At 41.3% G+C, this 22,409-nt stretch overlaps 1 protein-coding gene across 4 annotated transcripts in view; it reads left to right on the top strand.

Annotated features, from left to right (window-relative positions):
* LUZP2 (leucine zipper protein 2) overlaps positions 1 to 22,409 on the top strand; it is a 153,420-nt gene that overhangs the window by 102,857 nt on the left and 28,154 nt on the right. For all 4 annotated transcript variants that reach the window (XM_033928688.1, XM_033928685.1, XM_033928687.1 and 1 more), the window contains 2 exons: positions 10,327 to 10,389; positions 17,639 to 17,701. In XM_033928688.1, the coding sequence (XP_033784579.1) occupies positions 10,327 to 10,389; positions 17,639 to 17,701 (126 nt within the window). The remainder of the gene's footprint in view (positions 1 to 10,326; positions 10,390 to 17,638; positions 17,702 to 22,409) is intronic.

Here is a 22,409-nt window from a genome sequence, read left to right as displayed (position 1 = left end):
CCCGCATGCACCAATGTTGCAAAGAAAATGTGCATTGCTCAGGTGGCTGCAGAATCCCGCATGCAACACGCTGTGTGAGATACGGTACAATGACAGCTGACTACCCATTAGCGAGCAGGAGTAATGAAGTATAATTGTAACAGTTCTGTAGCTACAGTGGTTTAATATTTTCAGCGCAGTGTAAACCTGAAAAATGTTCTGGGAATCGCTGAAGGTTCTCTAGCAACTCTGCTATTTCAGGCCCTATTTACTAAGAGGCAATGTTTTGGATCCCAGCACCATCCTGGGCAGCAGCACATAGGGATCACTGAACTACCATTGCAGACCCTGGGTAGGTCATAAGAACATAAGAATAGCCTCACTGGGTCAGACCAAAGGTCCATCAAGCCCAGTAGCCCGTTCTCACGGTGGCCAATCCAGCTCACTAGTACCTGGCCAAAACCCAAAGAGTAGCAACATTCCATGCTATCGATCCAGGGCAAGCAGAGGCTTCCCCCATGTCTTAATAACAGACTTTTCCTCCAGGAATGTGTCCAAAACTTTCTTAAAACCAGTTATATTATAATAATAATAATAATACAATGTTACAATAATCGAGTTGTACTGAGTCAACTCGACTATTGTAACATCGCCTATTAGTAATCTCCCCAAAAATATGTGACGCTTACAATTAATGCAAAACGCTGCGGTCAGACTTATCTTCGGTCTGAAGAAATTTGACCACGTGACACCATACTACAAACAGCTATACGGGTTTTCAGGATTTCCCCAATGAATATGCATTGAAAACAGTGCATGTAAATAGATCTCATGCATATTCATTGGGGAAATCCTGAAAACCTGACTGGAATACGGCTCTCGAGGACCGGAGTTCCCTACCCCTGGGGTAGAGCTTTGGATTCTTGCCCAGAAATAGCTAAGAAGAAAAAATTTAAAAAATTTAAATTGAATCAGGTTGGGCAGACTGGATGGACCATTCGGGTCTTTATCTGCCGTCATCTACTATGTACTATGTGTAACAAATAGAAGAAAGAAGGTGCTAATGCCCCTGTACAGGTCATTGGTGAGGCCCCACTTGGAGTACTGTGTTCAATTTTGGAGACCGTATCTGGCAAAGGACATAAGAAGACTTGAAGTGGTCCAGAGAAAGGTGACGAAAATGATAGGAGCTTTGCACAAAAAGACGTGTGGGGAAAGACTGGAAACCCTGAATATGTATACCCCAGAGGAAAGGAGGGACAGGGGAGATATGATTCAGATGTTCAGATACTTGAAAAGTATTAACGTAGAACAAAATATTTTCCAGAGAAAAGAAAATGGTAAAACTGGAGAGCATAATTTGAGGTTGAGGGGAGGTAGACTCAAAAGTAATGTTAGGAAATTCTTCTTTACAGAGGGTGATTGATGCCTGGAATGCGGTCTCGAGGGATATGGTGTAGAGGAAAACGGTGACCGAGTTTAAAAAAAAGCATGGGATGAACACAGAGGAGTTCTAATCAGAAAATAATGGCATATATTGAAGAACTAAGGCTAGTTCTGGGCAGACTTGCACAGTCTGTGTCCTGTATATGGCCATTCAGTTGAGAATGGACTGGAGTGAGCTTTGATGGAGACTCCAGTAAATGGAACCTAAACACAATACCGGGCAGAGCTCTGGGTTTCTGTCCCAGAAATATCTAAGAAAAAGGACAATTTAAATTAAATCATTAATTTATAGAGAATGTACAAACTGGATGGACCATTTGGGTCTTTATCTGCTGTCATTTACTATGTTATTATGTCCACAAGTCTACTTGATTAATAACAGTTCATAGACATTTCGCCCAGGAAGTGTTCAAACTTTTTTGTTTAAACCTAGCTATTGTCAAAATCTATTCGTTCGTCTTGAGTACAGAAAACTGATTTATGTTTGGTGTAGTTGGGTACGGTTGGCGTCATCTCTTCAGTGTCATGTTCTATCATCAAAGGCATCAACAAAAGAGCTGCTCACTGTTCCAATAAAATATCTACACACTTGCATTCAGAGCCACAACTTAATTAGCAGATAGCCACTGTATTTCTTCATTGCGTTCATTTCATACACTTAACTTATGTCATGCCGTTCATACATTATGCGAACAGCAGAACATTGTGACCAAGGTTAAAGTGACCTTTCTTCCAACTGGCGGTTCAATCCTCTGCTAAAACATTCTCTCGGTGTATTTTAGAAAACTGTCTTCTCTTAAACAAATATATGGATTCAAGTCCATCTGCTAACCTAACAAATGATGTCAGAACAACCCCTTGCATGCTAATAATCTCTTAGAACGCCATGGTGTCATTGAGATTTCATTCACCTTCACCTAAGCAGGGCTTTCATTTCTGCTAAGAAGCTGTATGTAATGCACTGCACAGAACTGGAGGAAAAGAAATTCATTATCATTTGCTTAATACAATCTAATTATAGATTTCATACCATGTGTATTAAGAATGTGAGGTGAGTAGATAAACTTACTGACAGAAATGAAAGACAGTGATGTGGAATACAATGACTAGATTTTACTTCTAATGAGGTTTCTGTTAAAATAATAGTTGCCAGAAAGTTCCCAACTGAAATGAGAGATTTTTCAACTTTCTAAATTAATGTAGTTAATAAAGTAATTCACACAAGGGGATGTATTTTAAAAATATGTTTTCTAATTATTTTGATTACTTTGTGAATCTCTTTCTTCCTTTGGACAGCATGAAGCATGCCCATGGGACTTGCTTCATGAAGGATTTTTCCCATGTATCTTAGTGAAAAATCTTTTAAAATCAAGCCCTTAATTCATTAAAACTCCATTCAGCATAATGAAGGAAAAGCTGATATAAATAATAGGTTTAGAGGATTCTTGTGCTCTGGTTTGCTTAACTACCCCATTTTACCTCATTATAATTTTGTAGCTTCCCCCCCCCCCCCCCTTTCTTTTCAGCGGTTCTTATAAGAACTTTTGAGCACTATGGGACTCATAATCAAAACTGAAGTACGTCTAAAAGTCCGCCCAGGTCAGCACTTGGACGATCTAAAAGGCAGGTCGTCCAAGTACCGATAATCGAAATGACTTTTTAGATGTATCAAAGGACTTTTTAGGCCTCTGAATCCCATGTGCACCCAGAGCCGAAAGGGGCGTTTTTGGAGTAGAGGTTAAGGCAGGATTTAGGTGGGATGTGGGCCGACTGGATGGGTCATTGTTGTGAGCAGACTGGATGGGCCGTGGCCCTTTTCTGCCGTCAGTTTCTATGTTTCTATGACCTAGACTTGCAGGGATAATCGAACGTTTGACGAGACTGCCTAGATGGAACTTATATACCTAATACTAATGTACCTGGGGCAGTGGAGGATTGAGTGACTTGCCCAGAGTCACAAGGAGCAGTGTGGGATTTAAACCCACAACCTCAGGGTGCTGAGGCTGTAGCTCCAACCACTAGGCCACTCCTTCTTGCATTTCATTAGTTTTTTGTGTGTTGTTTTTTTTTTTGTTACTTCCCTGTTTTAGAATAATAGGACACTTCTACTTATCTAGCCATAATTATCCTTCCTTATTCACTACATTAGAGATTTTATCTAGCTGAGAATTATATGAACTTGAACAGCTTCAAGATATTATATCTTCTCCTGTTGTGGTTAGTCAGTCTGCAGCCCTGTGCAATGAAATTGTATCATCTTTTCCTCATTATATCAGCCGCTCTTTTCTCTTGGGTGACCTTGCCTTTTGACTGAATGAGGATAGTCTGATCCTTAATATCAAAGTCAAGTCAGCACAAGTTTTTAACAGCTTGGATATAATCTCCCAAATATCCTGATTTAGATGTTTCCAACCTGGTTCACATATTAATATTTGACGCGGTGTACTATTTATGGATCTTAGGAAGCTTCTAATCTTTAAATATGCATTGCCACATGTTAGCATAAGCTAAGATGCACTAGCATGTCTTAGTAAAAGGACCCCTTAATTGTGTGCTAGTGGGCAGTTTCTATGTTCAGCCATTGTTCGCGCTTCCTAATGACTAAAACTTGTATCCCATTCCTTGATTGTAATGTAATCACATGACTCTATACAGCCCCCAACCTTTCTTATCCGCTTTGAATGGGTTCTCAACCCTTGGAGAGCCAGACCATAAATAACAAATTAACCCCCCTTTTATGAAACCACGTTAGGCTTTTTTAAATCACCAGCCACTGCGGTAAAAGCCACCGTTGCTGACCATAAAAAGCCTAACGAGGCTTCATAAAAGGCAATAAATTAACTTGAGTTCAACGAGAAAAATTTGACTCCCTAAACATAGCAACATTAAGTAAAGATTTACAAAGACACACCACATACACTTGTGTAAAATGCTATTCTTTATCCCCTAAAGACAGCTTTTGGGGCAATGTCTTCAATCTCTTTGAGAGGCAAGCTTCTTTTTAAGAACATTTTCAACTTCTCTAGCCCTCATGACTCATCCTTTTCTAGATTGTGCAAGGAATGAGACAATGAAGCACCTGGCGACAAAGTGCGGAAAGATTCCAGCAATATGTATTCATTTTGGTCTATCGCTGTTTCCAACATTGTCAGGCAACAAAAAATAGAGACCAGTTTATCTTAACAATCAGTAGAGTCAGCTCAGCATGAATATGAAAAGCTTCTACAAAGACAGCTCAGGGGAAAATTTCTGTAAATGAGTGAGACTTGACAGGTGTTGATATACACTATGCATGAAAGAAAACAGACCTGAAATGTCTCTAGCACCAAAAAATGGATCACACCAGACACCAGCTGAATCGCCAAGATTGGTATTGATTGTAGGCAATTATTTTCCGAGAAGGAACTGGATAGTCTGTGCACAAATGCAATATGATTCCAGAAAGAAGGAACGGAGAAGAAGCTTGCTCGCAGGTTAGGGCAATGAAAGCTTTCAAAGCTGTGTCACAAAAGAAAGGTTCTCTATTTCTTCTTTTTGCAACGTTAGATACAGTTTACAGATTTTTTTTTCCCCTTCATTATGGAGGTAATTCTGTGCCTACATGGAGGAAAAGAACACACACATCTTGACTTGAAAAATGTTACTAGGTAAAGTCCTTGCACATTTGTATGCCTACATCCTTGTGGGGATTCTTCACTCTTTTAAAGAAAATCAAGAAATGGTGTTGAAAGAGGTTAATGAAATATTAGAGAAATGGTACGAGTGGTTTGGAGAGCATGATTTAGTGTTGAATGTGAAAAAATCAGTCGCCATGTGGGTATCGCGTTAGAATAGACCATTATGGTCTATGCCTAAGATCAATAACATGAATTTGACGCTGGTAGAAAAAAATGAAGACCTTAGGGTTTCATTGTGATAGTTCTTTGGATTTTAAATATCAACTAGGAATGGTGGTCAAGGGTTGCTTTTTTCATTTGTGGTTCATTTAAAAAACTAAGACCATTTTTTAATGAATCTAATGTGGTAGAGATTGTGCATGCTTTAATAACTAGTTGATTAGATTATTGCAATTCCTTGTACAATGGATTAAGTAAGAATTGTTTAGCAAGATTGTGACTAGTGCAAAATTGATAATTGGAAAAAAGAAATCAGACCATGTTATGCCTTTATTAATTAATTTGCATCGGTTGCCTATTACAAGATGAATTACTTTTACAATTTTATGTTTGGTGCTGGACCTAATTTGTGGAATAAGCTGCCAATTGAATTGTAATTGATGGAAAGTTACTTGGGTTTTTGTAAGCTATCGAAAATGTGGCTTTTTACTGAAAACTTTCGTATTGTGGAATGAACATTATAACGTGGATAGTAAGGAAAATCAGAATGGTATAGGTAACAGCTATTTATTGAGCTCTTTTATATAGTTAATGAGTGGATTTGATAATAATGGTTGCAATGAGATGACTACAGGCAGTCCCCAGGTTAAGAACAAGTTACATTTTTAAAGCTGTTCTTAAGTTGGATTTGTATGTAACTCAGAACTTGTAGATTTTCAGATTCTTCCTGACACAAGGGCCAACTGTCCTTACCAGTGTTCCCTCAAAGATACAGCACGCACAACCACACACTGTTCTTAATGTGGCCATGCATCATTCCTGAATCTGCTGCAGGAGAAGTGTATGAGTCTATGCCCCACTGGAAATACCGCTCAGTGAAATCAAATGAAGCCACAACTGTGTTCTTAAGTGTAAGTCATGCCTAAGTTGAGCGTCTGTAACTCGGGGACTGACTGCTTTACATTTGGGATGGGTCCTAAGGATGCAATGGTATAATTAGTAAAATAATAATTGTTGCACAATGCGATATCTTTAAGTTTGTAACTTGTTATAATGAGCTGTTTTTAGAATTGTAAACTGCTACAGCACTTTGGGTTATAGCAGTATTAAAATCAAATCAATCAGCAAAACATATGTGTTTTTAGTTCCCAATCCTGTCAACAGGAATATGCCCCCTTCCAGAAAATAAAAGTATGTGAACAAAGGAACTTCTGGCATGCATTCACTTGCATATAAGGTGGACTAGCCAGAGACCTTCTTCCCTTTGCATAATGGCGTAAGGACCGGGGAAGCAGGAGCCAAGAAATTCAAAATGGTCTGAGGTATCTATACCAACAGAGTGCCTTACAAAAGGTGTCTCCAGCCTCCTTTACCACTGTTAGGAAAGCCCTGCCTTTATACCACGAGCTGTGAAAGTATGCACAAATCCAAAATGACACCTTAACTTGAGTGAACATAAGAACATAAGCAGTGCCTCTGCTGGGTCAAACCAGAGGTCCATCATGCCCAGCACTCCGCTCACAAGCACCCAAGCACAGTACCGGGTAAAGCTTTGGATTCTCGCCCAGAAATAGCTAAGAAGAAAAAAAAAAAAATTTTAAATTGAATCAGGTTGGGCAGACTGGATGGACCATTCGGGTCTTTATCTGCCGTCATCTACTATGTTACTATGTCACACGGCGGCCCATCAGGTCGAGGACCTGTATAGTAATTCTCTATCTATATCCTTCTATCCCCTTTTCCTGGTGCCTAAGTTAAGAGGAAAACACCATTTAAAAGTGCTTTTAAAAGAAATTCAAGGCGCCGGAATCCCATCTATGCCTAAAGGCCTTTGCAATCTTTAAAGTATCTCCATAGTTGCAAAATTTTTCCACTCCCTATTACCTGTTAGAGGGTCCACAATAGAAATGAGCAATGAATGGTACCTCCTAGTTAGGTATCAGGGAGGTGAAAGATTCCTAAATCTATGCAAACTCTCTCTATGTCTCTCTTTCTCTCTCTGTCCTTCTGAAGTGCTAAGAACAGAATTTTGGGGTGAACTATCTCCTTGTTCCTCCTGATCTAATGGAGGGGGGGGGGGGAGGAATGTTTTGGCCCTTGTGGAGGCAAAAATGAGGGAGTAACAAAGTTCACAGAACGTATTAATGTTTCTCTCTTCCTGATCAGGTACTGATGTAATATCCTTATACAATCAGATATTGCAATAGAATCCAATACTACTTTCTATCAGTAAAAATCCAGCACTAGTTTCTAATATTAAACACAGCAAAACTTGTTAAAGTTTAATGCTAGAAATGGAAGCCCTAATGGACCGAACTGCCCCTGAGTTATATTTTCAAAAAACCCTGGATGCTTGAGCATTTATTTTTAAAGACCAGCAAGACCTAGATAATAAGTATCCGGTGGATATTGGTAGCAGGAGCTGGTATAAATACTATAGCCTGTTATACTGCAGAACGATTATTTTGTTTTCATGTAGACAGTATTAAATGCCTGTCAATTGCAGGTGATATTGATTGAATGTTGACAAATAAGGAGTTCACTAATTGCCAGAGATTAGTCAGAAGGGCCTGCAGAAAAGCCTCCAAAGAATCATGATCATAGTGTTTGAAATAACGGTTTACGTAATGGTAGGGCAGATTATTCACATGGCCTCCAGGTCTCTGATAGATTTCAGGAGAGAACTGTAACTTATTCTCAACTGAGTCACGTCATCAATGCTTATCCATTGGTTTCACGTCATTGTCGTACGTTAGACTCCGCAGATGCGCATCACCAGTCAGTCTTCCGGATTTCTCTTTCAATATAGTCCATTGGCTCTTTAGGCTAACTTATTGAGCCAAGAGCAGTCTGAGATCAGAACTGTGAAACTCATACAGAAAGATCCACATTATTTATAATTCATATTAGTAATCAATTCATTACTTGTTCTTATTCGTCATCCTCATTTGTTTTTATTTAAGATTTTTTTTGGATTGTGTCATTCACTGACAGCCTTTTCATTTAAACTCTAATTGCGAATCATTATCAGGACCCCTGAGGAAGGCAGATTTCTGCTGAAACACAGCCTTTGTAGGGTCCAGTCTCCATGACTAAACTACAGAACAGTGTTTCTCAACATGTGGTATGCTGGCCACCTGCTGGGGGCATGCAACCTTCCGCCAGGGATCCCTCCCTGCCTCCCGCTGAAGCCACCACCACGGGGATCCCTCCCTCCCTGTCTGCCCGCCCACTGCACCCCACCCCCAAAGCTGACCTTACCATCTCACTGGAGCTGACACGCTCCATCCTTCCCCTCCTCAGGAGCAATTCCATGCAGGGACGAGCCATAGCACTTGCAGCAACTCACACACTGCATATGGCCAGCCCACAAGCCTTCCCCCCAATGTCAATTCTGACATCAGAGAAGGTTCCAGGTCAACCTACAGTTTTCAGGATTTCCCCAATGAATTTGCATGAGATTTGCACGAATTGGCTTCCATTGTATGCAAATAAATCTTATGCATAGTCATTGGGAAAATTCTGAAAACCCCAGCTAGCAAGGGCTGAGGCTGGACACCCCTGTTTTAAGGGAATGCCCCTGGACTACTCATAGTCATGCCCTCTTTACACATGATGTTCTTATAAATGGGTGTGTAAGTGTGGTTTTGCAGTGATTTGCTGTTTTTGCCTCTTTTGGTGTTTTGGAGCTATGGCGTGGTAAGGAGGTCATCTTAGTCCCCGCTCCTTCCAACTCCTCCCCTGCTGTGTGCATGCCTTCACTCCCCCCCCCCCAACTAAACCTCAAGCTCTTCACCAGTGCGAGTAGCATCTCCAACTTCCTGCCCATGCAGGTGCCAACACTCCCTCTGACATCACTTCTATGTCCCACAACCAGGAAGTGACGTCAGAGGGGCGCAAGCAGCAAGTTAGAGATGCTGCACGTGCTGGGGAAGCTAAGGTGTGGGAGAAAGGAAGAGGCGTATGTGCAGAAGAGCCCCAGCTGCCTCTCAACCACGCTGTGCCACTGCAGCTGTTTGTACCACAAGTTTAGCATGAAAGCAGAACCTAAGGCTCAGCGCCATGTGTAGAAATTTCTCCTCAGAGCAAAGTCCATTTACTAGTGCAACTTAGCAAAAGGGACCCTTAGTGACTCAAGCTGGATTTTACTAAACAGCGGTAGAGGTTTTTAGCGTAGGTTGGCAAGTTAAACGCTCTGACGCTCATAGAATCCGTGAAAGCATTTAAACTTGCCAGCCCACGGTAGAAACCTCTACCGCTGTTTATTAAAAGAAGCCCTTAGGACCCAAATCTTCATGCACAGCTAAAAGGATTCTGCCATGTTACTGTATATGATTTGTTGTTCAAGTTTCGGTTTTACTTAAACTACAGAGGGTTTGACTGCCTGAAGGGTAAAAAACAAAGGAAAGCTTAACACCAGCATTACTGTTTACTCTTGGCCAGCTGTGAAAAGGCTGCAAAATTTAAAAGTCTGATGCACTACGTTCCAGGAAGGGAAATTAAGAGAAAAATGAACCACAATTAGAGCGAAAGAGCCAACATATTATGCTTTTCTTATCAAGACTACAGGACTCTCTGTCGTATTTCATTAGTGCAGAGCGAGACTGCCTTCTGAGCACCTGCATTTGGAGACAGAATTTTGTTCCCCAGCAGGCCTATTCTGAAGGATATGGGATGCAGTTTGCTTTTTTCCCCCCCCTCTCCTTCAAATTAAATCATTTAAGAAAGGAGCGAAACATCATCTGCGGATACTGAACCCGGGGTTGCACAGCGAGTGTTTGACTCTCATTATTTCAAGTCAAAATAAATCCATTCCAGACTTAATTGATAAAGCAGTGTGAAAGCTCAGCTTGTGCATTGTGTTTCTAAGATGGGTATTCTAGCTCAAAATCCACAGGATGCTTGCATTTTCTTACTTTACAAGCGTGGCTTTTATGTTCATCATCCAACATGTTGAAAAACCTCCCTGTGTATTTTTAAAAAATGCATTCTGTGTACTTAAATATTTCAAGGATACTTTAATATTTTAACATGACTCAGAAATACAGTCATGTTCTCTCCTTAGAACAAAAGCCTGAAGACCAAGCTGCTGTCAGGAAACAAGCTTTGTGGCATTCACACAGAAGAGGTGAGTGTGCTTCAGGTTTTCAAATTCTAGGAGTCATTGTTTTAACGATAGACATGTTTACTGTGTTCAAAGCTTGCATTAGAGTCTAGGTTTAGTGTATGTTAGTCGCATTCGTATTCACTAATGTAATTGTTACAGTTTAGTCCAGTGATTCCCAACCCTGTCCTGGAGGAACACCAGGCCAATCGGGTTTTCAAGCTAGCCCTAATGAATATGCATGAGAGAGATTTGCATATGATGGAAGTGATAGGTATGCAAATTTGCTTCATGCATATTCATTAGGGCTAGCCTGAAAACCCAATTGGCCTGGTGTTCCTCCAGGACAGGGTTGGGAACCACTGGTTTAGTCAATAGAGTGGTACAGAGTGGTACATGAAACATTCAAGATGTTGAAAGGAATTGACTTAGTAGAGAAAGAGAGATTGTTCACCCTCTCCAAGGCGAAGAGAACGAGAGGGCACTCGCTAAAGTTAAAAGGGAATAGATTCTGTACAAACGTAAAGAAGTTGTTCTTCACCCAGAGAGTGGTAGAAATCTAGAACGCTCTTCCAGAGGCTGTTCTAGGGGAAATCACCCTTCAGGGATTCAAGAAAAGGTTGGATAAGTTCCTGCTGGAGCAGAACATACACAGGTAAGGCTAGACTCAAATAGAGCACTGGTCTTTGACCTAAGGGCCGACTGCTGGGCACGATGGACCACTGGTCTGACCCAGCAGTGGCAAATCTTATGTTCTTATGGCGGCAAGAAAAATGGGTACCTTACCAGACACAGTAATGCATATCTGCGGACTTCATTTGCCTCTTCCTGAGTATTGCTACATCTCCAAGGAGCATCTTCGTGCTATCCAGCTTTTCCTTTCCCCCAAGAGTTCTCCACTCACGTGCTCCAAGGTACCAAAACTAAGGTTACCAGACATCTGGATTTACCCGGAGGTGTCCTCTTTGTAGAGGATATGTCCGGACGGCTTTTCAAAACCCGGCACTTTGTCTGAGTTTGAAAAGCTTCCAGCTGGGACCATGTCAGGAGGGCAAAGTGATGTCATGCGTAAGCGCGCATGACATCAGACATCGCATCACACCTGCACATGTGCTTATGTTCTTATGTAAAATACTGGTGGAACTCAGCACATCCTCCCTTGGATGTCTCCATCTCAATCTCAACAACCTGTGCAAAATGAACTTTGAACGTGCAAAACGTCTTGACCCACTGACTTGGAAGGGAAATGATCTGAAAAACTCAAAATGTGAAAACAAACTGAAATGTTAAGTGATCTTAAAACAAAGCAAACTTAAAACTTTCCAATTTCAGAGCCCTTCCCGTAACTACAACAGCTCTAACCAAGCGGCAGAGAATCTCAGATTTCATGTTAATTGCAGAAGGGATGGACTACACCTCAACAAGGAAGGAGCAAGAGTTTTGGCAGGCAACATGAAGAAAGCAATAGAGAAGGCTTTAAACTGAAGGACAGGGGAAAGCCGACAGTCGACAACCGGTCGATGGCACGGACAACAGGATGCCCCGACGTAGGAACAAAGGACCACTACTCATACACAAGAGAGGTCGACCTCACAGCCAACAAAGGAGAACAAGCAGGAAAGGACAACTCAGACACAGGAGGGGATGACCACACAGCAAACATGGGAGATAACACAGGAGCAGTAAAGGATACCGTAAATGAAACTGTAAGGACAGCCAAGAGTAGAAGGTCCAAAAAGGTAACACGAAGGGAACTTAGATGTATGTATACAAATGCTAGAAGTCTAGGAAACAAAATGGGAGAACTAGAGACGATAGCAAGACATGAGAACATGGATATCATTGGCATAACAGAAACATGGTGGAATGAAGAAAACAAATGGGACACAGTACTACAGGGATACAAACTATATAGAAGAGATCGAGAAGGGCAGAAAGGTGGAGGTATTGCCCTATATGTTAAGGAAGAAATAGATTCTGTTGGAATGAGTACAACAGACAGGAAAGAGAAGCTGGAGTCCCTCTGGATCAAAATTCCTGGTCGCAATGGCGCAGATATAAAAATTGGCCTTTACTATCGTCCCCCAGGACAGGCGGAAGTCACTGACTCAGAAATGATGGAGGAAATCAAACAAGTATGCAAGACAGGCAATGTAGTTATATTGGGAGACTTCAATTTCCCAGGAATAGACTGGAAACTAGGAGCCTCCAACTGCGGCAAGGAGGCCAAGTTCCTGGAGGTGCTAGGGGATTGCTTCCTGGAGCAAATGGTAAAAGAGCCGACAAGAGGCGACGCCACCTTGGACTTGGTCCTAAATGGTCTCACTGGACCGATAACAGAAGTAGAAGTCATGGTTCCACTGGGAACGAGTGATCACAATGTAATCAACTTTAAACTTGACATCGGGAAAGGGAAACATGTCAAAACCTTAACCACCACCTTAAACTTTAAAAAGGGTAAATACGATTGCATGAGAGCCATGGTAACAAAACGACTCGAGAAGATGGTGGACAAACTTGAAACAGTAGATCAGGCATGGTGCCTATTGAAAAATACTATTGCAGAAGCACAAGATCTCTACATTCCGAGGATTTCCAAAGATCGGAGAACTAAAGGCAAAAGAGAACCGGCATGGCTTACCATACAGGTGAAGGAAGCCATAAAGGTAAAGAAGGACTCTTTCAAAAAATGGAAATGCACGAAGACAACCGAAGCCTGGAACAAACATAAAGATGAACAGAAGAAATGTCACAAGGCGGTGAGGGAAGCAAAACAGGACTATGAGGAAAAAATAGCCCGGGAGGCCAAAAACTTCAAGCCCTTCTTTAGATACGTGAAAGGGAAAAAAACCTGCAAAAGAGGCAGTGGGACCCCTGGACGACAAGGGAAGAAAAGGGTACATCAAGGAAGATAAACAAATCGCAGACAAACTAAATTCCTTCTTTGCGTCCGTTTTTACGAAGGAGGACACCTCAACAATACCTGAAGCGGAGAAAGTGTTTGCAGGAGAAATAGAAGACAGCCTCACCACAGTTGAAGTGGACTTAGCCCAGATATACTATCAGATCGACAAACTTAAAAGTGACAAATCACCTGGACCGGATGAAATTCACCCGAGAGTCTTGAAGGAATTGAAGATTGAAATTGGAGAGTTATTGCAAAAACTTGCAAACCTGTCAATCAGAACTGGTCAGATACCAGACGACTGGAGGAAAGCGAACGTCACGCCAATTTTCAAAAAAGGATCGAGAGGAGAACCGGGCAACTATAGACCTGTGAGTCTTACGTCTGTCCCCGGCAAGATGATTGAATCACTGATCAAGGATAGCATAGTTCAGCACTTGGACACACACGACTTGATGAAACCCAGTCAACATGGATTCAGGAAAGGGAAATCGTGTCTGACGAATTTACTCCAATTCTTTGAGACCGTGAACGAGCAAATTGATAGTGGAAAGCCGGTGGACATAATATACTTGGACTTCCAGAAAGCATTTGACAAAGTTCCACACGAAAGACTTCTCAGGAAGCTACAAAGCCATGGCATAGAGGGAGATATACAAAGATGGATAGGCAAATGGCTGGAAAACCGAAAGCAGAGAGTGGGCATAAATGGGAAGTTCTCCGACTGGGAGAGAGTGACTAGTGGTGTGCCCCAGGGCTCGGTACTTGGGCCGATCCTTTTTAATATTTATATCAATGACCTGGAAAACGGAACATCCAGTGAGATCATCAAGTTTGCAGACGACACAAAACTCTGCCGGGCAATCAGATCGCAGGAGGACAGTGAGGAACTCCAGAGCGATTTGTGTCGGTTACAAAAATGGGCGGAGAAATGGCAGATGAAGTTCAACGTGGAGAAATGCAAGGTAATGCATTTAGGCAGTAAAAATAAGGAATACGAGTACAGAATGTCAGGTGCAACTCTGGGAAAAAGTGAACAAGAAAGAGATCTGGGTGTACTGATAGATAGGACCCTGAAGCCGTCGGCACAATGCGTGGCAGCGGCAAATAAGGCAAATAGAATGTTGGGCATGATAAAGAAAGGAATCTCGAGTAGATCGGAGAAAGTTATAATGCCGCTTTATAGGGCAATGGTCAGACCCCACTTGGAATACTGCGTCCAACATTGGTCTCCCTACCTAAAGAAGGATATAAAACTGCTGGAGAGGGTGCAGAGACGAGCAACTAAACTAGTGAAGGGTATGGAGAAACTGGAATATGAGGATCGACTTAAAACACTGGGATTGTTCTCCCTTGAGAAAAGGAGACTGCGTGGGGATATGATCGAGACCTTCAAAATACTGAAAGGAATTGACAAAATAGAGCAGAGAAGATTATTTACAATGTCCAATTTGACACGGACAAGAGGACATGAAATGAAGCTAAGGGGGGGCAAGTTCAGGACTAATGTCAGGAAGTTCTGCTTCACACAGAGAGTGGTTGACATCTGGAATACTCTCCCAGGGGAGATTATTGCGGAATCGACAGTCCTAGGTTTCAAAAGCAAACTAGATGCATATCTCCTTGAGATAGGCATATAAAGATATGGTTGGCTATAAAATAAGCCAGGTGAATACCTAGCAGGGCCTCCGCGTGTGCGGATCGCCGGACTTGATGGACCGAAGGTCTGATCCGGAGATGGCGCTTCTTATGTTCTTATGTTCTTATCACCGGAATGAAAAAAGGAACAGATCTTTGCTGAGAATTCTCTCTTTTATGCCAAAATAAAATTTCATTTTCAGAATTAATAACAGTCATGAGAAGGTAGATGACATTTTTTATAAAATCTCCAAACAAACCCCCCCCCAAAAAAAAAAATAAATAAAAAATCCCACATGCAAAAATCTACTCAACATTCCGATGACAGAAGCAAACTCACTGCAAGGTTTTTCAACAGAAATAATGTACAACATTTTAGACCCTTGTTTAACAAGATATTACCAGAGAATGCTCTCAAAAGCAAATGTCAAATTTGCTCAGTGGGAATGTCAGCAGGGTGAGTGTGTTTGAGTTCAGCAGCTGCATGATTATATCTCCACAAAGGTTGAATTTATCATTTCGCTGCAGTCTGGCTTCTGGTACTCCTTCTCTTGACCCTGCCTTGAGCTCGGCTTAAAACACAGCACTGTCCATCTGTGTCACCACTAGAAAGTCTTTCCTATATTTAATTTTCACATCTCATTCTGTTCACATCAGCCCTGAACACCATGGAGTGAAAATCATACATGTGCTGGTGCAGAAGCTATGGTTGAGTCTGATCCCTGGCCTTAACCTGAACAGAATTCTTATAAAAGTCATCTGAAAACCAGTAGACCCAGTTCTATCTTTACAGACACAGATTAGAATATTCTGGATGTTGGTCTATTTATTTACTCACCTCTATTCTACCTCAAACTAGACAGATTGCAAAATAGCAATCCTAATTACTGTCCTAATAAAGAGTTATGGAGTTAAATAATTAAAGGCTGGAATTAAGATTTTACCTAAATCTGAAATTGCAAGTCAGATTGTATCAAGAAACATAATCAAATGCTTCTCCATAATCGATGCTGACATGGCTCTATTGAATGCTCCTCTGAAACCAGGGGAGCCAGGATGCCATTCCTCTCCTGCTTAGGCTGCTACTTAGGCTATTGACATAATTTTCCAAAGGACTCCCCTCATTTAGTACAGAGGCAGAAATGGCTTCCCTTCCAACCATGACAAACTCTTCCTCCAAAGACACCATTTCACTTGCGAGATCAGAGAGCTCATTGCCCTCACCTGTAGTGGGACAATTTTGAAATCTGAGCTCAGCATTGTTTTGGCACCATATAACTGGTCCAGTCATTCCTTAACCTGAACTTGTCCATATAGTCCATCATCTGGACTCAGTTACTGACCTCCAGCTCAGATAATATAACAGTCCATGGGACACAAACAGGGCATTGCAGGAGACCAAGAGGGCTAGCTCAAATGTCTATCCTTACAATTCCCTGTACGAGAGAATTTCCACTGCAAACAAAACTACAAGAGGTAAGAGACACGATGTAACAGTTTAGTATATGGCTGCCATCTTGGATCCCATTGATAAAGTGTATTTTCAGTGGTGGCATCTGTTTGTTTACCACACATCTGTATAACTTCAAACATATTACTCCATTGAAAGCTAAAAAATCAGCCGTGTGGGTAATTCTACTCTAAGGTCACATTTAAAGGGAGATTATTCCACTAGTGAAACAAATTGATTAAAGCCATCTTTGATGGCTACACTAGAAATGGGCTTAGCACATGGGACAGGTCTGCGTATGGACACACTGGGTCAGATTCTATAAATGGCCCCTAAGCCCGCCTAAATTGTAGATTCCACTCTGTGCAGTTATCTGTCAACTGCAAGGTTTTATCTGGCCTAATTTAACGGTGCCTCTCTTGCATGCCTATTGACACCTAAGTTTACCATGCCTATTCTCTGCCCCCAACTACGCCTACTTTTCAGGTAGGCACCTCTACGGAAAACAAGACAGAAAGAAGATTGACTCATTTGAGCTTTGGTTCTGGAGAAGGATTTTAGGCATGCCGTGGACCGCCAGAAGAACTAACAAATCGATTCTGGAAGAGATCAAACCAGCTATGTCACATGATGAAGTTATGACTGTCTTATTTTGGTCACACCGTCGGAAGAGAGAGAGATCGCTGGAGGATATCATATTTGGGAAGATCGAAGGAACCAGGTGAAGAGAGTGACCTGCAATCAAATGGCTGGACATGTTGACAGCCATGGGGATGATGCTGGAGAACCTTTCCAGACTGGCACTAAACCGATTTCTTTTCAGATCCGCAATTCAGCAAGTCTCTAGCACTCGAACACAAGTCAATGGCACCTAACAATAGGCACCTCAAATTAGGTGGCTCTAGGTGTCCTAAGAGTTCCATGCGGAACTCTTAATTGGTAATTTAAGGTTTTTTTTAAAAAAATTGGTTGAAAATCAGCATAGTCAATTACCACGTCAATTATATTTTTAAAAAAGTTGCAAGCTAGGGGTTGTTAGGCATTCTTGATTAGGGTGTTTAGCAGTGACGAATGTGGACATCCTATACAGAATCTGATCCACTAAGCTCATTTCTTAGCACAGCTTAGTAGAAGGACCCCTAAGTGAAACACTGCAAATTTTTGAATGTTTACCTTGTGTATTCATTTATTTTAATTTCAATTAGAGTCTGTTATTCCTGTGGACTTTATGATATGCTGCCTGGCGTGCTAATTCATTCTTTCATTCATTTCTCTTACAGTCCAGAAAGATTCAAGCACAACTGAAGGAGCTGCGGTATGGGAAAAAAGATTTGCTTTTTAAGGTGAGCCGATGCTGATGCTTACAAAGGTACTTTCAGCGTCTGAAGCATTAACCGTCATCCTTTGAGATGTTTACCATGAGTTTATTGCTGCAACACAGAGTCACTCATTTCCATAATTGTCAACACATGAGAGAGAGCTCAAAATGTTGACAGGTGGACATGATTTCCCATAATATATTTTCTAAGCTACACTCTGTTTTATTGACTTTAAAATCAAAGCACCGTTTAAGGGAACACTTGGAAAGGGTGTTTGCTGAGCTTTTAAGGTTCTATTATCTTTTTTTCCAGTAATTTGAACTGAATTGGAAAACATTAAGCTTTTGCATATTCCTGTTCTCCAGTAGCACGACTATATTACCATGCTTCAACAGCTTTGCCGATTAGCCATATCCAAAATATATCACGCCATCTATTTTAATAGAGAATAGCTCATCAGCCTCACTGAGTACTTCCTAGGGATGTACTGTCATTTTGAAACAGCAGGGAAGCCGTGACCTTCTTTCTCCCTTTTTCTATTGCTTCCCTGCTGAAACGACACACAAAGAAGCTCCTTTGTTGCATTTTAGCTTGTGCTGAAATGCTAATGAAATAAAAATGTAAAGCAAAAAACACACATTATCCAATGCACTCTCCTACAATCTTTTATGTGTTTGACTCCCAATATATATATATTTTTTCATATTGAGGGTTGGGTTTACTAAAACAGTGTTTCTCAACATGCGTGGGCCGCCGGGGATCTATTCCTGTCCGCCCACCCATCCCCTACTGAAGCCGCTGCTGGGGATCCCTCCCTGCCTGCCTGTCTGCTGCACCACCCTCCACCCCCCAAAGCCAACCCTGTTACTTCTTGGAGCCGGACTGGCTCTCTCCTCCCCCATCAGCACTCCATGCAGGAACGCAGGCAGCGATTCACACGCTGCATTGCTGAACCGGAACCTTCTCTCCGACGTCAGAATTGGCGTCAAGAGGGAAGGCTTGTGGGCCAACTACGTGCAGCGGTTGGTATTTGGTAGGCTTAGGGGGTACTTGACTTGAAGAGGTTGAGAAACACTACTTAAAGACTCCGAGACTGATATTCAGACCATGGGAGTTAGCTGGGCTGACAACCGCAGTCAGCGCTGAGCTTGGAAATGTAATGCCGGACTATTTCCAGTGATCGGTATCGAATATACGGTCTATTTTTAGTTGCTATTAATTTAGCTGGATAAATTGAAATTATTATTATTATTATTATTATTATTCTTTATTCTTATATACCGCCATATCCAGTGAGTTCTAGGCGGTTTACATCAATTAGCAAATGATCTGCATTGAATAGCAGATTTACAACAAAATTAGAAGTAGGTTTACAAAATTAGAAGCAGATTTACAGCATAATTAGAAGTATTTTTAACAGCAAATTGCAGGCTGAATTACGATAAATTACAGTGATTTGCCGCAGTCAGCCGTGAAATTACAGCGATTCTTAACTGTCTGCAAAGAGGGCAGGTTTACAACAATATTACAGAAATTGCAGGTTTGATCGAGCTAGGTAGGGGAGGTAGAGAGTGGGGGAGGGAGGGACTGGTGAAGGAGGAAGGGGGCAGGGGTGGGGTAAGTGTCATGTGAGGTGAATGGATTATTAAGGGTCGTGTTTGCTGAAAAGGTACGTTTTTAGTAGTTTTCTGAATGATAGGTAAGTGGGGGCCTCGAGTATCATCTGTGCTAGCCATGGGTTCGACTTGGCTGCTTGGAAGGCAAAAGTTCTATCAAGGAATCTTTTGAGAGGACAGTTAAGCATTAGTCAGCTAAGTTTATAGCGGCCTAAGATAGATCAGCTATTTAAGTGGCATGATTTGGACGCCTTTAAAGTAATATTCAGTGGTCATCTCACGCTGAATATTAGCTTTTAGGCAGCTTTGTGCTGTTTAGCCAACCAGGAGCCATGCGGAATATTGGACAAACTTGTCATCTTATTATGTGATAGTTATGTAATGCATCTCCTACTGTAGGCAATGGTACCTTTTTATTAATAATGTATGATCATGAGGTTTGATCACGCTAGCATGGAAGTGCACTTTTTATATCCACCCTTTAATCCGCTTTCTATTAATGGTCCAGACATATGGGAGGACCAACATAAAAAAAGAAAGAAAAGGGAGCCTTGTAGGGCAATTTCAAAACACTAAGATGTCCCAAAAATGGCATAAATCTGCACTTGGTCATTTTTTTTTTTTTTTTTTCGCCAAAACCATCCATTTGCCGATTTTCAAAGCTGACTTTCTGTACATCTTGCTAGGCTTCTTAGCCACAGTGTGTTATGGGTGTGGCGTGGGCGTGTTAGGGGCGTGCTTAGCCTTTGGATGTCTTGCGGTGATAATCGGACATTTCCCAAGGCGTCCAGGATGGAACTTAGACACTTTTAAAATAGGTCCACTTTAAAATAAGTGCCAAAGCGGAACCCAAACTGCCCAGATGGACACTAAAGGGATGAAGTAATGACTTCCCTCATACTCTCCCACCCCACAAAGATCTGAATGAAAGAGTACATAGCTGTCTCTAGAACAGCAGCACCTGGTGTGGGAAAGCCTAGTAGAGAAGCAGACAGGTGTCTTAACCCTTTCAGGACCATAAGGATCGTAGGCCAATTTTTGTGGTTTTGACGACATTTTTATGGTAAAAAGGGCTTGCAGATGCCAAAAAATTGATTTTTTTTTGTGAAACATCATTATTTTTATTTAAAAAAATCACACTTCTGGCTTATGGACAGTGTGGCAAGTGAATCTTCTCGTCAATCTGGCAACGACGCTAATGAATGAATGTCGGAACCAGTTTGTTTACATAAAGGCAGTATCATATGGAATCCGTACATATCAAATTTAGAACTGTAGACTATCCCAATCAAAATTTATAGGATTTTAAAGTTATGGGACAAATATGTCCCTTGGTCCTGAAAGGGTTAAGTGGCCTGATGGGTGAGCTAATGAACTAGTAAGATGAAGAGCCAGGCCCATGAGCCACTCTTAACTGCTGCTTTTATGGTGAAAAGTGTGAGGCCACCAAAAACCTTACTATACTGCTATATAGGTGCTACCTGCTGCCATAAGGGCATTTAGGGTGGTAGACAAATGGGTTTAGTAGGCTTGGAGGGCTCACCATAAATTTTAAGGGGGTTATGGTGAGATGCACATCTGGCACCCTTTCTATGAAGTTCACAGAACGCTACTGTGGGTGTGGCCAATGCCAGAAATGGCGTTAGGCAGCCTAAAATACCTACGTAGGTGCAATTCACACAAAGATCGGTGCCAGAAATATAGGCCTGCATTCCCAATGGCTAACTTTACCCACAGGCGCGATTCTGTAAATGGCGCCGATGCGTGATCGACATGCGATCGGTGGCCACTGATATTGGCACCATTTATCTGGGCCTGAAGGAATAACGCCTGGGGAGATGCCTACCCCGCCCTCTTAATCCAGGTGTCTCCCTATGTGCACCTGGGAAATGTTTAGTAAATGGGTCTTTTCAAAGATGAAAAACTTTTCAAGAAAGCCATAAGGATACAAAATAGCATCATCTTCTTCAAAATGTATTGTTGGAAACATTTAACCATGAGTTAATGCCAAGTTTGCTTTAATTAAAAATATTAATGTTTATGGGAAAAGAGCCTCAGGTATAATGACCTCCAGCATCTCATGAGGTTCTCCACCTTGAATACAAAAATCAGTAATGTATTAAAACCAGATAAGCAACCTTTTTGTCCTTAACCCGTTTGGAAAAAGAACAACCCTGAGCCCTATTTTGATGGAATTTACACCTAAATCAACTCTTTTGACCAGACATAATCTTAATGGAATTTTCCTCTGTTTTTCTCGCTAGATTATGACATTTTGGATTTAATTTGAGGACTTGAGCATAATTAGTCAAATTTACTCTTGTTTTCTTGATGTTGTTTTATATGATGGAATTGACATGTCTAATTTTGCTTTCTGTACAAGTTATGCTTGGTAATTAAGATTGAAATCTAATAAAACTTTAAATTAAAAAAAAAAACAACAACCCCCAGATAAGCAACTTCTTGCAATGACAGGATTAAAGACACTGTACCAGAGCAGCGTTCATTCTGGGTCTTTTTAACCTCAAGCTTCAAAGACATTTTTAATATAGTACCTTTTTTTTTTTTTTTTGACACTCAGCTAATACGATAAAATTAAAAATGCAATGTTAATTTGCACTGCATTTTAATAAGCTGAAGGAACTAGCTGTTTGTACTAGGGAAATAACACCATTAAGTTTCTGCGCTGTGTGGAACGATCCCAGCTACGGGCCAAGGTTAACTGGCGTATAATTTCCTCAGGGATTTATAAAGCTCTTGGGCACTGAGATTATGGTACATATCAATCAAGGTCCCATTGATCTTCAAAACGAATTAGAGTACATTCTAGTGCTGTATTACTGTAATGGCTTTATAACCTGAGAAGCTCGGTATAGTGTTTTAGTTTTAGTAAGATGACCCTTTAGGAAAATGTTTCTCAACCTTCCATAAAGTAGCCAAGAACATTACAATGTTATCACATCCTTAATGAACTGCAAAATCTAATTTAAAAGCTTTCCATATGCCCCAAAGGTGGCCTCATACGTGTTCACTTTGTAGTTCACTTTAGTGGCAGCCTGTCTGTGCGATAATTTCCTGTAGGAGCGGGTTAGGGAGTGTCCTAGATAAATGCCGAG

This window comes from Geotrypetes seraphini, chromosome 19, assembly GCF_902459505.1.
Source record: "Geotrypetes seraphini chromosome 19, aGeoSer1.1, whole genome shotgun sequence".
In the NCBI taxonomy this organism is placed as follows: Eukaryota; Metazoa; Chordata; class Amphibia; order Gymnophiona; family Dermophiidae; genus Geotrypetes; species Geotrypetes seraphini.
This window is presented reverse-complemented; position numbering and strand designations above follow the sequence as displayed.